Genomic DNA, 16,931 nt, shown 5'->3' on the forward strand with positions numbered 1-16,931 from the left:
GGAATAAACTCAACGTCAAACCGCACACTTTAAATTTTAAATTAATATAAATGTTCAGGAAAAGTGCTATAAAACGGTTTAATTTAGTACTCAATGTCTTATATTAATCATGGTGTGAAATGCTTTTTTGAAAAATACAGCAAATATGCAAACATATATATATATATATATATATATATATATATATATATATATATATATATATATATATATATACACACACACACACACACACACATATACATATATATATATATATATATATATATATATATATATATATATATATATATATATATAAATAAAAATATAAAAAACAGTTGGACTTCCACACATCCGTTTATACAGCCATTACCGCTACTGGTCCGACAGGTCTGTAGCCTTCATCTGCAACACGCAACGAAACATGACGGAAACAAATTTAATAATAACTATTAATACTATTGGGGAGAAAAATGGGAAGACTTTCCGAGGGACCCCCCCCCCAAAAAAAAGTATTACGTGTCATCGGGAATACAGTATACAGCATCGCTCATCCAACCCACCCCTATGCCCAAACACCACCACCTCCAAAAACAATTTTACCAGAAAATGATAATGTCCATAAAATCTCAAATATTGCTGCGATCCTTTTGATATTGACAAAACAAGTCTTTTTTTAAACTTACCGTTTCGTTTTGAAAAACGAATTCAGTCGTTTTTACATTTTTAGTATCTGCTTCCAACCCCAATATTCAATGAGCAAACGTTAGTTTAACAGAGGATACCAACATTTTTTCCAGGTTACAATACAGTTCACGATAGCGTATTCAGGCGTTACGCTGTCGCCATCTCCTGGTCACTAGTAGAAATGCTTTCGGTGACAACTTCCGGGAATCTAAAACAGATATCAAGTGCTGTATTCTATTTTCGTTTTAAAATTGAAAATGGAAAATAAAATCGTTTTAGACTTTTCCTTACTCGTTCCAGACATCAAAATAAAAAAATCAAGCTGTATTTCAATTTTGGAGTCATTTTTCCATTTTCTCATCTGCATCCAAACATAATATCCAATGACCAAAAGAGACACGGACCTTGTTTGCTATTTTGTGTTATTTATTTGTTTAAGTAACTAAAAATGCAGGGCACCAAACGGAGTTGACCTTTTTCCCAACACGAGATGAATGCGTCAGTGCAGGTCTCCGCACAGGCGCAAAAGGATGTAAACACAAACGCAGCAGCTGGTCATGGTTGCTAACGGCGTGTTTTAGCGTATGGATTTAAATACGAAAATCTTTGTAATTCGTCCTAGTTCATCAAATGTGTGGAGATTAAAACGCTGCGAGGAAAGGCATTTAAAGCGTGTTTTAAAATTTTGAACTTTAGGTGGCTACTTTTCGTTTATTAGCGTAAAGGCTAACGTTGTTAGCTTGTGAGTGACGAACAAGAAAGAGGGCTTGGTATAGCTTGTGATACACCATTTAGCCATTACGCGATGTAAAGTATCTGCGAGTTCGCATATAAACACATGTACATTGTTGTGTTTCTCTCTAGTAGCAATGGCTAATTTCATCACTTAAAGCCCAATTAGCCACCCGGTTAGGTAAGCTGCCAAATGCAAGCTAACTGCTAGCGAGGTTCTTGGACATTGACGGAGATTCTCGAAGGAATTCATCGACATTGATGCATTTATGGTCATCACATGTTGACTGAAAGCAGGTGAGTGATTCGTAAAATTAATAAAGACTCAAATGTTAACGTTACCAGCTGATTGTGTTAGCAGCCTGTAGGTCATTCGTGTAAGCGCTGATAAGCAAGTGATTACGAAAAAGTGCAGAATCATTATGAACGTCATTATCTTAAGATACACACGTGTGAAGCTGATGTTTAAGGGTAGGGAAAGGAGGACTTTTAAAGCTCTTCTGTAATAGTTTAGTGTCACCCCAAGGATGTGGTATCTGTAAAGCCGATTTTAATGTACTTTAATATGTAATATTTGATGTTATTATTGTATTCATCGAACTATGTACCGTATGTTTGCTCCACAGGAAAAGGCAGCACAGTGGCGGTGATGAGAGTCGCCACCTGGTTCCTCAAGCCAAAAGGCCGAACCAAGCTCACCCGCTCTCCCCCGAGCCGGGACGGGATGCCTGGGACTCAGAGGTACATTTAAAATTAAAAATGGATTCTCTACTTAAGCTTGGATGCATGCACACCAGTTCTTAACCATGAGAGACTTCAAATGTGAGAAGGAAAAAAATGAGGCGAGAGGAAAGGTTAAGTCTCTAGAATATAAAGAAGAAACTATTGAGTAATTGTAAAGTAACTATTTAAAGTACTTTAAAAATATTTGTTTACTGTAGTTGTATAATCATATTGTCTTTAATTCTTAAATGTATGAGAATTTAAGTAATGGTTTAACGTGCAATGACTTTGAAAGAGCTCGTGGGTCTGTTCATCCATTGCGATACAGTGGTCACTTGACTTACAAGTGACCCAATTTGCATGTTTTACAAGAGATACGACCCATCATTTTGTCAATTATTTATCTATTTTTTCTTTGACTTGTGAGCAGAAATTTAAGAAACAAGCCCTTGAGTGTGGCAGTGACACTCCACAACTAGCAGTCTGGCAGATGTTGAACAATTCTGAGACACTTTTCCAAAGTGCTTGCCTCAAGCCGTTTAAAATCACATTACAATAAAAAAAAAAAGGTTTTTTTTGGAGGGGCTGGAGATGAGTGATGGCATTTCAACAAATTCAATTCTATGAATGGATGTTACACCCCTGTTGTATAATGAATACTTGATTGACAAGGTACTTCACTGTTTCAGTGGTCCAACAGCTCCAGCAGCCTCAGCAGCCCGGAGCACGCGTCCGGCAGCTCCAGCGGCAGCCGCTGCGCCGCGGGCCCCTGTAGCCCCCTCAGCTCTGGCGACCCGTGCGACCTGCCCGCCTCCTACCTGCACATCAACCGCATCCTGAGGGAGGCGCACTTCCAGAGCATGCACAGCCGCTGCCAAACGAGAGAGACACAGCTGTGACCTCGCTATATTTCCTGGTCAGGTATCAGGGAGGGAAAAGAATCAGCAATAATTTAAGAACTGGTACCAAACTAATGCTAAAATTGGACAGGAGCTGCCAAAATGACAAGTTTAGGACCAGTCGCTTTGACTCGTTTAGGATGTTTGGGTGGTTTTGAAGTCTCAGGGAGGTCGTGGTTGTGAACTTTTCTGTCCTTTCCCCCTGTAGCTAGGTCCAGATGCCACATGATGAAAAGTCCCAAGTTGCACCTTCCTCAACGGCTTATTATTTTAACTTGTTATTTCTGTTCAGCGAAGAGAATGACTACTAAGCGAGTAAAAATGCTCATTGCAGCCCGTAATGCGTTTCTGTGCCTGTCCAATCAGGTATGTGCACTGTTGATCCTAAAAGCCAGGAGAAAGCTCAGGCTTTCTTTCGAACAGCGTTTTTTTTTTTTTTCTTCCTTCTTTTCATTCTTGTATTTAGTTGTGTACATGAGCTTAACACGACGTTGACGCTGTTCTTGTAAAAAAAAATGTCAAAATAAAAGTTTTTTTTTTTTAATTTTGTATTTCATTCATTTGTTAATGGAATGATCCTCCACAACTACCAGATCATGTAAAAAAAAAAAAAAATCACCCCAAGATGCTTTCACTGTAATAAAAAAAAAAAAAGTATGCCACTCAGAGGATTTAAAACAAATACAGCCCTTTTTAGAAAAAGTCTCCCTGTCCTCATTATACACTGAACGTATACATACATACATAGTCAAGTACATAAATATTGGGACATCAACACAATTCTAGTCTTTGAAACGCCACCACTTGGATCTGAAATGTGTATCAACAACAGCAGGATGAATTCTGATTTGTTTTGGGCAATATCTGCTCATAACCAGTCAACTGATTCAGACGGCACTTCACAGTGCAGGACAATGACCGAAAGCAAAGAGTTTTTTTGAGGCAAACAACTGGAATGTTACGTAATAGCCAATCACCTGACATGAATCGATTGAGCTTGCATTAAAACTCACTGAAGGAAAAATGCCCAAAGAATAAGCAGGAACTGGAATTGTGTCCGTGCCCCCACATTTATGGACCTGACTATCTTGTTTTGGTTTCCGACATCATAACTAACCAACAACTGTCTTGATCCTCACATTCTGGCTCTTAATGAACGATTGGCCATGCATTTTGAGACCCTCACTAATGAGCTCTGACCTGTGTGGAAGGCAGGCGCAGCCAAAGACCCTTTAATTAGCACACCGCACGTCCTTGTCTCACATGCACAATAACAGATCACACGTATTAGTGCGACCCACGTCACCATGGTTACCCCCACAGCCACGGCTGGTCCCCAGTCGTCGGCCCGCCCGCGATTGATGCTAATTTAGAGATGACGAATGAGTCGTTGAGAATTCAGCATGAGGCATTGCTCTGATTCATGACGGTGTTACACTACTAGAGACGGCCTTGTTAGTATTACACGGTCACATAAGGCATTCATATCAGTGCTAAAAATAATCATAATATTAAAAGAGAAAAAAAAAATACAGCCCAAAGCCATATTATTAGGGAAACCTGTTTTTTTTTTTTTTTACTATATTATTGTAAAGAGGGAAAAGTTCTAATTTTACAAAAAATAAAGTCGGAGTCTTAGAAGGAAAAACACCCAAATTTAAGTACTAATTGTACATGGAGAAAGAGAGAGAGGTAGTTTCACAATCCTCATTAAAAATATTAATTTATTCTTGTAATATTACACCATCCCTCTCCAAAAATGACAACTGTCATGAAGTAATAATACACAACTGCTGAAAATATGACGTGTGACTTCTCAAAGAAACTCTTCATTCCCATAAAATTAAAACTTTTTGTCACAATTTTATGAATTTGTTACCCTAGTGACGCCCAACCTTTATTCTCATAATTCAACATCAATTTTTACGTTGTAATTGTACCACTCCTCGCTAGCCAACTGACATTTAGTCGTGTACATAAAACCCAATTTAAAAAAAATAATAACAAAATGAAAAAACGTCAATTACAAATAAATGACACAAAATAAAATAGCTGAATCCACCCTTGCATCCAAAGACGGAAGCAGGGCACAAGGATAAAAAGTGCTCGAAAACGTCAGTAGAGGGCAGCAGACTGCCTCCTCCAAACAAATTCAATAGAACCCGTGTGCAGGCTATGTAGATATTTACTCCTTATCTCCCTCAAGCGTGCGCGCACGCACACACACGTGGTACTTGTTGACATATATATATATATATATATATATATATATATATATATATATATATATACATATATATATACACATACATACACACACATATACACACTTTCTATGCAGCACACAGATATGAAGGTGGGCGGTGATGAATGACTCAAATCTGTTGAGTGGAGAGGCAGGAGAGAGTTAAATGAACTGTCCTTGTTCTGGGGTCTATGTATGCGCATATATTGTTATATTTTTACCGTGGCCAGCAGAAACAACAACAACAACAAAAACAAATGGGTTATAGTCATCTCTCCTTTGCTTTTGGCCATGTCCTTTGGGCTCAGATCCTCATCTTTCCTCAAAGGCGAGAACATGCACGCGACAACAACAAAATCCTTCTATTTATCAGCGTCTGCTTTCACCTTCAACTTTCATCTCTTCACTTTCAAGTTTCCTCACAGGAACGGGGGCCTTCGGTGTTTTCAACGTAACCTAAATGTCACGGCTAACGCGATGGAAAGCAGAATCGAGCTAAATCCGATCTGCTCTTTGCCAGAATGTGTTTGGGCAGCTGCTGCCTGGCATGAGGCGCCCGTTGGCTTGGGCGTCTGCGAGGTTCCGACGCCAAGCTAAACATCTGCTTTGCCTCCTCCCCGCCGTCGTTTTTTTTTTTTTTTGCCTCGGTATCAGACGAGAAGGACCGCCCGCCCGCCATGCGAAGAATTAATGACCCAGCGCGCACATTAGCGGTGCCCTATTGCCCCTGTCCTGGCTGGCGTAGGGAAAAGACGCGGGGGGGCGGGGAGGGGACTTGGTGGTTGGACAAGGAGATTGAGGGTTCAGTGTGTTAGGATGCCCAAGTATTTGTTAGGACGACATTCAAGAGGGAAGGTGGATTTGAAAGTTTGCCTCTTCCTTCTATAGGTCAATTACACAGACTATTGTCTACTATTGACTTTACAACTGCGTAATGACGTTTTACAGTATGACGTCAACTCATCTCTCATCACGCGTTATGCAATCGCATGGTCCAATCGGACAATTTATGTCTTTCGGCTCACCCGTCTGCTGCAATCGCCGAACTAGCTTTGTGGAGCGATGACATATCTGGCCAACAAGTATGAAAATTGCACTTGGAGTGGATTAGCGTGGCGATTTGCCTCGCTTCGCTAGTTTTAGCTGTAAATGAAAATGTCTTGTAAATTTGACACACCACAGAGAAAAGTGTTGGGAACAACCTTGAAAAAAATTGAATGACTTAAAGAAAAAAAAAAAGGAAAAGTATTTAAAATATGGCTTCAAAATCAGGAAAAATCAACCGTCGTCTCAGCTCTCAAAATTCGGATAAATAGATGCTTCTTTGTCTTTCTTATGCCTACACCTGTTTGAGCCCCCAAAATATATTTGCTTAAAGTCTGTGCTGACTGAAATACACTCCACCATTTTTATTATTATCATTTTTTTTTTACACTTTGCAAAACGATTTTCTTTTATAAACTTTAAAACGGGTCAATCTGACCTGCATTATAACAAGCTTAAACACAATACTGTGCTATGAAGTCATCCCGCAACGAAGGATTAAACTCCCCTAAACATAACTCACATTTGGCGCTCAAGTGGTTTTAAAAGTACCACTTTAGCTATGCAACTACTTCAAATGTCTACATCCCACTGACTTCAGACTGAAAGGTCGTAAAAGTGCGACTCGCCGTATGGTTGAGGCGCTAGTTAGTAGATAACAAGGTACGGCTCTTACGACTTGCGTAAAAGCTCGAGGACCTTCTTCTTCACTTGCGTACAAATCCGTCCCTGACAATCCTGCTCGCTGGTGACGAGGGCTGGCTAATCCCAGCCCAGCGTAGCCTAAACACACAGGTGTTAAGCACTCCCCCCTCACACACACACACACACACACACAGAAAGCAAAGTGGCCGGCTAGTCTCTCTCGAGCCGGCCAGCGATTCGAACGCGGCGCCGAGATAACCGACGGGCTTGGGCATGCTCGGGTCAGTGTCTCCGCTTCCACTTTACGGCTTCCCCCTCCTCCAACCTCCTCCAACCATTCAATTTCACACAATGTGCTCCGGAGACAATGTACAGTGGACTGTTTTCATTGCGCAGCCGAGTCACAGTCAAGGCCTCTATCGATCATCATAAATGTCCCCCCCCACGAGAAACCTGAAAAGAAAGGCTGAGCGCGGTCTTTTTGTCCCTCGCGCCGCAGACTTTTATGGCCAACGTTGGCTCGTGTTCTTAAAAACCTGACTTGCTTTCGGACTGTTGGACCATAAGCGCGCTACTTCAAGCATGGTACTCGCATACCGACAATCAGAGCGAATTTGACTTGTGATCAAAGTCAGTAAAGGCACAATTGGTAGACGGCTATAAAAGATTAGACTGAGTGAGTGATTATCCTTGTGAAGCGGTGTGGGTTAAAAGTGATATTCTGATAGTCAGAAAACAAAAGAGGCCAACAAAGGGGAAGTCAACCCAAACATATTTTTTTTCCAAGAATATATTCTATGCAAGCCCACAAAGTTGAAACGAGGCATTCTGATAAATATTGCGTTTGTGGAATATGAGTTACGTAGCAAAATCCACCCCTTTTTATCCATCTCTGGGGGCGGCCATTTTGTCACTTCTGTCGACAGAAAATGACATCACAAGGGCTCAGGTAACGGCCAATCACGGCTGACCTGTTTTCTGAAGCTGAGCCGTGATTGGTTGTTACCTGAACCCTGAGTAGTTGTGATGTCATTTTCAGTCGACAGAAATGACAAAATGGCCGCCCCCTGAGATGGCGAAAAACAGGTGAATGTTGCTGCTTAGCCCATATTGCACAAACACAACATCAATCAGAACGCCGTGTTTCAATTTAATGGTCCTGCTGGGAACATATTCTTGAACAAAATATGTTTGTGTTTGATTTCCGCTTTAAGATGTTAAAAATCCATGCGTGTGTGCTTTAGACTCACGCACGAGGGCCACCGCTAATCTGCTACAGAGGACCGGGGATCGGCGCCGCTCGCAGTCACAGCGGTACAATTTGTTGCGTTTGGACCATAACTGTCAGGAAGAGATACACTCCCACTTAAATAGCTGCCCATAATCTGCCCATCTCCCTGTATTATCCTAATTGAACCCATGGGCGTCCAGCGCCCATCAATAGCTGAGCTCATCTGCAAATTAATAAAACATGGGCTCTCACCAAATCTATGCCCGAGCTACTTAGAGCCACTAGAGGAGAGTGTTTAGAGTCGCCGCCAAAGAAATGGAGGCGCAATAAAATGTTGGCGTTGCGCTGTGCAGCAGCGATGACTTGTTCTGGCTCCCGACGTCCCGCCGCTATTCCCCAGGCGAGCGCCACTTCCGCCTCGCCGTCTCCGTGTCGCAAAGGATCATTAAAGCCATCGTCAAAACTGTTGTCGACGGAGCTCAGTGGTGTTTTTGTACAAAACAAAACGGTCGCGCATTCATCAGCGGGGACTCGTGTTACCAGGTGGAGTTCATAAGGCTTAATCGCAGGCATTTCAGTCACCGCCAGCACTCTTGACACCGAAGAGCCGCTGTAAAAACAGCCAATAGGGAGTTGGACAAAGTTACCGCAAGTAAGAAATGAATCATTCCTGTTTTAAATACAGTGGTAATGGCGGTGGACGGGGACCAAGCCTAACCTCAAATAACAGACGCTTCCCTACAAGTGATTAGAATTGCCTCTAGAAAGTTTCAACCATAAATATACAAGCTCTGCTCCCAAAACACTTAAAGCGGAAGTCAACGCCCAATTTTTTTTTCAAGAATATGTTCTATGCAAGCCCACTAGTTGAAACAAGGCATTCTGATTAATATTGTGTTTGTGCAATAAGAGTCCACTCGTTTTTAGCCATCTCTGGGGGCGGCCATTTTGTCACTTCCCTCGACTGAAAATGACATCACAACTGCTCAGGTAACGACCAATCACAGCTGATCTTTTTTCTGAAGTTGAGTCGTCATTGGTTGGCTAAAAACGGGCTGATTTTGCTGCTTAACTCGTATTCCACAAACGCGATATTAATCAGAATGCTGTTTGTCAACTAGTGGGCCTGCTGGGAACGTATTCTTGAAAAAAATAGGTTTGGGTTGATTTCTACTTTAAACAGCATTTCAAACACTTCCAAATATCTTCAAGCATTGTTGTACACTTTAAAAATACAGTGCAGTCAACATCTCTCAGATAGGCACGTATCAATGCACCGTACCTCTACGTCAACAATTCCGAAGATGATAAATAATTAGAACCAAAGAAGAAGATTTGACTGCCACTCAGGGAGGCGTTGCTAGCGAGGATTGTCAGTATGCTAATAGGAAATTCTGCTGCTTCATAGAACGAGGTTTCACGGGATGCCTAAACCAAAACCATTCACGGACAACACAAAATGGCGGTTGCAGATCTTTTTGTTGCTCTTGTTACGAATTCCAATGATTTGATTCCGTGTTTGGTCCTAGTTAGATTAATCTATCCTGAGCCAAAGCACCCACAACAGACATGCGTGCCGCCATTTTATTTAGCCTCTCCCGCTTACTGTCGATTAAAAAAAATCTAACATGGCTGCTTTTCGCTTTTGGTGAGCCGTCAGAAAACGGCGGCAGGGCGAACGAGGAGAAAGACGATGACATCACACAGTCGTGGATCTACGGGCGAGAGAAAAAAGCAAAACAAAAGAAGTTGGTCCAAAGAAAGCAATGAGTAATGCACTGGATAGAGTGGCCTTAATGACATGCATGCCACAGTGAGCCATGCTGCATGCTTGGCTGTGCTGGGACAAACTCACACTGTACCGTTTTTTTTTTTTCCGCAGAAGAGTTAAAAAAAAAAAAGAAATATACATATATATATTATATAATCATAAGAATTTATAACTATTAATCTATTCTTTATCTATAACATTTTATCTCTTAAATTACATTAGAAAAATCGTGAATTTCTTTATCCTTTTCAAAAAAATGTGTGTACTGTTTGCTAATGCTAACGCCGCCGTTATGAGCGTCTGGCGTGATGTAACAAAGCGTAACGTCAACTTCCATTACTGGGAGTGGAGATCACGCGCGAGTGTTGAAAGTTGACGCGTTGATTAACATAAAATAAAAATAGAACCTCACTCAGCGCCATTGTCGCCGGCTGGCCGTAAAAAGTGGAGCCCGGAGGACATTAAGTGGGGGATTTACGGCCGGCGTATATTTGAGAGGAGGGTCGCTAAACCTTATGAAGTCTCCCTTTTGCTTTCTCGGACTCGCGCCGGTGCTTTCCTCCCTGTTGCTTCGGAGTGCCGACCATTTCCCCGGCTTTATTTTCATTGGCTTTTAAGGATGTGCGCTCAATAGTTTGCCTTTCAACACACGTACGGCGCATGAGAACACACACAAAGAAAGCCGAGGGGCATTCAAAGGAGGAAAAAAAAAAAAAAAAAAAATGGGGATTTTCCTGCTCAATGCCAGTCCAGGGGTTGCGCACGGCAGGTTTTAAAGCGTTTCTCCCGGTCCGGGCTCGCCATTGTTGGAGCGGAGGGGACGGGGTGGGGTAGGGGTTTGGTGGGGGGGGGCGTAATGGGGGGCAGTAATTGATTGTCCGCTTCCCTTTGGTGAAGTGGCTTTATGAAGGTTGCTGAAATACAAGCCATTCTCTCTGGCTGCCGGAGCACAGCGCAGTTGTAGATCAGCGGCGGCCTTCCGCGTTATAGCTGGAAATTGCCCCCGCGCCTTTTAATCTGCCATCTCCCGGGCTCTCATAACACTTTATGGCTTGATACGTCTCATCAGCTTTTACAGGCCAGCGTCACACAAAAGATCACTTTCTGAGTTTTTTTTTTTTTTTTTTCCCCCCTTTCAATCCTTCAGTCAAATTTCTGGCTTTATTTATTGAAATCTACTGTCTGCGCCACGATGTCAAGGCAGTAGAAGAGTAAGTGCTGCTTTGAAAGGATGTGTGGCTGAATTCACAGGAGCGCATAAACCTATTTGGAATGTTCAAGTAGACATTTATTGGAGTACAATGCAAGCCGAGTTCAACATTTTCTATCATCACGGTTTTCGCGGTAATGTTTTTCCTTTCTGATTGAAATCGCTCAGCTCTAATGCCTGTTGTTGCTTGTCCAAATCAAATATTGTATACAAAGAATTAATCAAGCTACCAAATACGGTTCCTTCGCAGAGAATTAACATTAAAGGTACCAAATAGTCAGAAAGAGTTAACACTGGACGTTACCAAATATTGTTCCTCACCCAATAAAGAGTTAGCATTTAGCTTACCAAATATGGTTCCTAACCCGACTGAGTTAAACATTAACGTTACCAGCAAATATCACATCCGTGTACGATAAAGAGTTAACATTTAAATTGCCAAATGGTGGTTCCTTATCAGAAAGGTAGTAATGTTGAAGTTACCATCTATGGTTTACTACCAGATAGTGAACATTAAAACAACAAAATAAAGTTACTCCCCACATCCAAAAATTAACGTTTAAAGTTAGCCAATATGATCCCTTGACCAATAAAAAGTTAATATTGAAGTCACCAGTCAAACATTCCTTCCTGTGGTGGTTGGTGGCCACTGCTGTGGAGTGTTATATTATGATTGGGGCATATCACATGACACAAGACATTTTTACTTGTGACCTAAAATATTTAAATGTCATAACGAATAACAATATATTAAATTTCACTATAATCAGCGTTGTGCAAAGGACAGTGGATGCCTGGGGCGAACGACAGGTTTTTATGCCCCGTCAGCATGCCCAGTAATCATTTCTATCAATGGGGGGAGGGCGGGGGGCACATTGGCCCCACCCTCTGCACGCCCCTGCTCATGAAGACAAGTAGAGCCAGATATGCTTCCTATGTCTTAAAGCTTAACACGATTGTCAACGCTCCAGCGATTCTGACACCGAGTACCAGGATCGGGATGGCAACGATACTCCACTTGATTCATCCCAAGAAAAAAAAAAAAAAAAAAAACGGTTGTCACACATGCGCTGGAGCAGATGGCGCCATATTCACGCATGGCAACAGCTGGAGTTGAAAGCACATCTGCCCCGACGGAGCGAAAAAGTACGAGCCTGACTGCTTTTTTAGCTTTGGCGCTGACCTTTCTCTGGCATGTTTTTTTTTTTTTTCCCTTTCGATCCGTGGTGGGAATGCAGCACCGGCGGGGGTGCTCTTCCACTGTCTGATTCACACACAATGACCTATCAGGCTTGCCCGGGAGGTGGGGGGGGGGGAGGAAACGTCCGGCCCAATAACATCGTTCACACTCCCGTACACACGGCTGTGCTCTTTGTGCTCCTTACCTCCTTTTGTTCTACGACCGCGTCGCTCGCACGACTTTTATTGACCAGGCGGCGGATGTATGAACTCGGGTATCATTTGTATGGTGACATTCTGCCTTCAGCACTGGCTTTTCATTACGACAAGTCCCGATGTTTGCGCAGGTGTACTGTTTTTGTTTCATTGTGTGAACGCTGAGAGGTGAGCAGTTATGAATTCAAGTGACCCTCGGCTTATTTGCAGTTTGACATTCACAAATGTGTTTAGTTGCAGATTTTTGGGGGCTGAAAAACTCTCCCTCACACTGTTTTTGCACTCAGGTCGAAGCAATCTGTCGCCATCTGGTGGCATTCTGGGTTATAATAGTTTGGGATAATTATTTCATTGTAGCTAGTTTGTATTTTGTTTTATTTCAGGGTTTGAATTCGTTTTTTTTTTTCATTTGTTATTTTTGTTTTTAATTAGTCTTATTAATTCTAGTTTATATATATATATATATATATATATATATATATATATATATATATATATATATAGGGAGTATTTGTTGAGTGCAAGATAAAAATATAAGTCTTTAATAATGTAAACCACAATTCCCAAACAAGTGACTGCGCTTCCTCTGTATGGCCGCACAGTAATACCAAAATAAATACGTTCAAAATAAACCTGAAGGCTCATTTATGAAATTAATAGCCAGAGACAAATGACCAGAGTTGAGCATTTTACTAAAAATTGAGCGTCCGTTATTCGGCATCCGTCTGCAGCTTGGGTACCCTTCCGTCGTCCGCCATTTTTTCCGGGGGGAGGAAAAAAATAGTCCCCGTCTATAGTCCGGTCCGCCTCTAATTTTCAACGGGCTTCTGTCGTCGATTCCGACTAAACTTTCACTCGTACCGCGTGAGCCCTTATATGGTGTTTTGTATTGTTTGTTAGCATTAAGCTAGTAGAATTTTGTAAGGCAAAGCTTTGTAGCCGTTTTAAATACATGCGTAAATTGTCTTTTTTTTTTAAGTTTAGTTTGACAGTAAACTGCAACTGGAGGTAGCAATTACCATCTTAAAGCCTCTTTTTTGAACAACGCTTCAAATGTTAAAAAAGGAAAAACCAAACAGTGGCTCGTGTCTCAAAAAAGCCACAAACCGGGTCAACTGAAGTTTCAAGGCACCACTGTATTTTTTTTCTTGTTGAATTTGTGAGTGAAAGAGCGGGTCTTCTACTCCATCACCTTCGGCCTCCATACATCTCACTTGGGCCCGGCCAGTTTTGCCATCAATCTGCCGTCGGTCGTATCTAATGAGCTCATTAAGCATCGGCGAGCGCTAATAAGAGCGGTGGCAGTGATGCACTACGGCGTGGCGACGGGACCAATCGTCTCTCTTTTGTTTTCGACGCCCTCCAACTCCGCCACCGTAAACGCTTTGTCGTCGCGTAACTCGCACATCTGTCTCGCCTGATGTTGTGCACTTTTTATTGCATGTGAAATTGCTCATTACGACGGTTCTATTTCGGCACGGGCCTAAACACGCCCGTATTTCACGCGGACGTTTCCGCAGCAGCGTTATAGCGGCCAATCAAAAATAAGGTGACGCGTTACAAGTCGGACTGGAAGCCTTTAAGTTTTACGTGCGTGCTTCTTTGCTGCAGTAACTGATGAAGGATTTGCAACCAGGGAGCCAAATCTAGGATGTGAATTTAACCAGCTTTAATCTTGAAAAAATCTCCCTTTTTTGGGGGGTGGGGGGGGGGGGGGGTTGATTGACTCCATGCAATAAAGATGTGAAGCGCTTCTCAAAAACATTGCTTATAGAGTTATATATCCTTGAAATGATTTAGAAGGCAGCAAAATATTGGGAAAAAAGGGATTTTGTGCTTGACTTTTTGCCAGAGGTGGGTGGCATCCATGCAACACAGATGTGAAGCAGCTCTCAGAAACAGTGTTTACAAAACTAAATATCAAGTCAGTGATGAAGAAGAGGGCAGCAAAATATTTGGAAATCAATGCTATTGTACGGATTGCCACTTGACGGACTTTTTTGGTGACGCCATGCAACACAGATGTGAAGCAGTTTTCCGGAACAATGCTGAGACAAGTAAATAACAATTCGGTTATTCGCATGAGAGGAAAATGCGGGGATTTAATACTATTTTACATATTTTTTGCATTTGACTCACTTTTCGACAGGAGTCGGTCCACCCATGCAACACAGACGTAAAGCACTTTCAAACAATGCTTGTGTAACTAATTATCCATTCAAATATTCAAAGCACAGCAAAATCTTGCGAATAAAAGATATTGTACGGCTTTTGAGTTTTACTCTTTATTTATCTGTGGACTACATGCAACACAGAAGTGAAGCGGCATCTAATAAACATTGCTCGGACAATGAATCAGTTTTCCTGACGTCCTGTAAAGAAATAACGCAGCGGATACGTTTTTAGTCATGTTTCGTTTTGGAATAGAATATGTAGCGTTCTCAATGCTTTGGAAATGAAGGCTATGTGAGGATTTTGAGATTTACGTTTTAAAGCACGCTGCTGTTATCCTGAACACAACTGCATGCGTGTGTGGGCGAAAGAAGGCAGCTGCTAATGAACACCGCAGTCACATCCCATCACTACGCGCACATCAACCAATTTAATGGCCCGATCCGAGCCAGTGAAGTTTTTATTCTCAATCCCGCCCGTAATCTAATGGCCTTTGAACGTCTGCCACTTTACCCCCACCCCCACCCCCTCCCTCCCCTGCCCACTTTGGCAGACACATTTGGATCTCATTGAACGCGTTTACATCCTGCGCAAATGGAAAGCACATGGCGGTCCGACCCACCTGGTTGTGATCAACTACCGAGTTGGGAAAAAAGACAAGCGCGAATCGCCCGGTGCCAGCTAGCGGAGCGAGGCTAGAGAACACCTTTTTGATACTACTTACGGCTCCCGTTTAGTTCCGCTCGCTTTCACTTTCTACCCTCACAATTTCATGCTTCCAGCTGACTGGCTGACGGGGGACTTTCACCACCAGGGGGAGTGCGGCAATACACAATGTGAGGTATAACACATTCAAATGTTAGATTTGTTTGTTTTATTTAAAAAGGAGTGAGGGAAAGTCAGGTCATATAAAATATATGCAAGTATAAAAACGAATAACATGTCAACTTCAGACATTTAACCTACAAATGCTGATAAAGCTTTTGGATGTGGCATATCTGCATTGAATATCTCAGAAGTCTTTAAGAACTGCAATGGGCCACCCCTGGTTCAATGACCTTTACATTGGCATAAGGTTCGTCGCTGTTGTCATTGATGGATTATGCGAGGCTCGTCGATGGAAGGCTCAAATCAGAAATTTTATGCTCTGCTGCCGTATGACAACTAATTAAGGTAAAGTGAGTTGCCGCTAACGCTATCAAAAAAAACATACAATTAGAATAAACTACTTATCGTACGATACTTCACAAAAATAATGCGCCTTATAGTCAGAAAAAATCATTACTGTATGTTTTTTTTTCATAAACTTCATTATATAGTGCCATTTTTCCACATTTTTAAAAAATACATGACAACAATTTTATTGGATTTTGCTGGCAGGCCGGAACAGATTAATTCCATTCATTTCAACGGGGAAATATGACTCGAAACAGGCTTACGTTTAGTCACAACTGTCCATAAACAGTATCATACACTCGCAGCAGGATGCATTGTGGTCATCTCCAACGGTGAATTTGTTGTTGTTTTTCAGGATTTGTCTTTTAGTCCTCAGATTTTGATGGCACCATCACTTTCCCACGGATGCCACTAAAGATTAAACAGCGGAGAAAGTTTGGTGAAAAGAAACGAATCCATCAAGTCGACAGCAAATGTCCTCCAAACTTTATATCCCATGATGCCCCCCCACCCCCCACCCCCGGGGCCAAGTTTCTGCTTGTTGTTCCTGAAAGAATTCAAGTCATATATGCCATCACATGGTCAGTATAAATAATCTAAGTGCTGCACTTTACCATGCGGAGTGGATGTGTTAGCGAGTGTGTGTGTGTGTGTGTGCGCAGCCTCCATTGAGTGCATGTTGTTAATGGGAGCATTGGAGAACATGATGACCTTCATCGCCGCCCCCCCTCCCTCAGGCCCCCACCCCCCCGTGATCCATCCGCACCCCATCTCACGCCACATCTGCTTTGACCATCTCCATCCCCCCGCCTCCACCTCATCAATCCTGCGTGTCATCATTGCCACACTCGTGCCTATTGCCAAAGTAAGCCGCGACACGGAGACGTGAAAAAATGATGAATGGATTTTTCCCGGACGGGAAGCGGAGGAGGAGGAGGAGGAGGAGGAGGCGCCCCACCCAAACGCATCCCTCCCAAATCCATTTTTCACTCGCTTGCCTCAGCCACATTTCTGTTATC

At 42.3% G+C, this 16,931-nt stretch overlaps 2 protein-coding genes across 6 annotated transcripts in view; one reads left to right on the forward strand and one right to left on the reverse strand.

Moving 5' to 3' along the window:
* Window positions 1–1,126: 1,126 nt before the first annotated feature.
* On the forward strand, window positions 1,127–3,567 carry LOC147134346 (uncharacterized). Of its 2 annotated transcripts, none has more exons than XM_086054617.1 (3): window positions 1,127–1,698; window positions 2,028–2,142; window positions 2,814–3,567. In XM_086054617.1, exons 1-3 carry the CDS (start codon window positions 1,682–1,684, stop codon window positions 3,021–3,023), a joined length of 342 nt encoding a protein of 113 aa, XP_085910743.1. In that variant the 5' UTR covers window positions 1,127–1,681; the 3' UTR covers window positions 3,024–3,567. The 2 variants fall into 2 exon arrangements, with proteins under 2 accessions (XP_085910743.1, XP_085910744.1); XM_086054618.1 differs by lacking the exon at window positions 1,127–1,698 and adding an exon at window positions 1,792–1,956.
* The window catches only part of LOC147134347 (suppressor of cytokine signaling 3-like), a 164,462-nt gene continuing 150,337 nt past the window's right edge, over window positions 2,807–16,931 (reverse strand). For 2 of the 4 annotated variants that reach the window (XR_015089966.1, XR_015089970.1), the window contains 2 exons: window positions 16,176–16,323; window positions 2,807–2,995 (listed from right to left, as the gene is read on the reverse strand). The gene's annotated coding sequence lies outside the window, so the exon portion shown is untranslated. Of the gene's footprint in view, window positions 2,996–15,727; window positions 16,324–16,931 lie in introns of those variants that run through there. The other 2 variants (XR_015089964.1, XR_015089963.1) reach the window with 2 other exon arrangements.

Source organism: Filicampus tigris, chromosome 16 (assembly GCF_054856515.1).
Source record: "Filicampus tigris isolate MCC_2025a chromosome 16, RoL_Ftig_1.0, whole genome shotgun sequence".
Classification (NCBI taxonomy): Eukaryota; Metazoa; Chordata; class Actinopteri; order Syngnathiformes; family Syngnathidae; genus Filicampus; species Filicampus tigris.

Bases quoted from the DNA above. Each gene is read 5' to 3' on its own strand.
- LOC147134346 (XM_086054617.1), top strand. The intron at 2,143-2,813 runs GTACATTTAAAA...TCACTGTTTCAG, and splicing joins GGGATGCCTGGGACTCAGAG to TGGTCCAACAGCTCCAGCAG.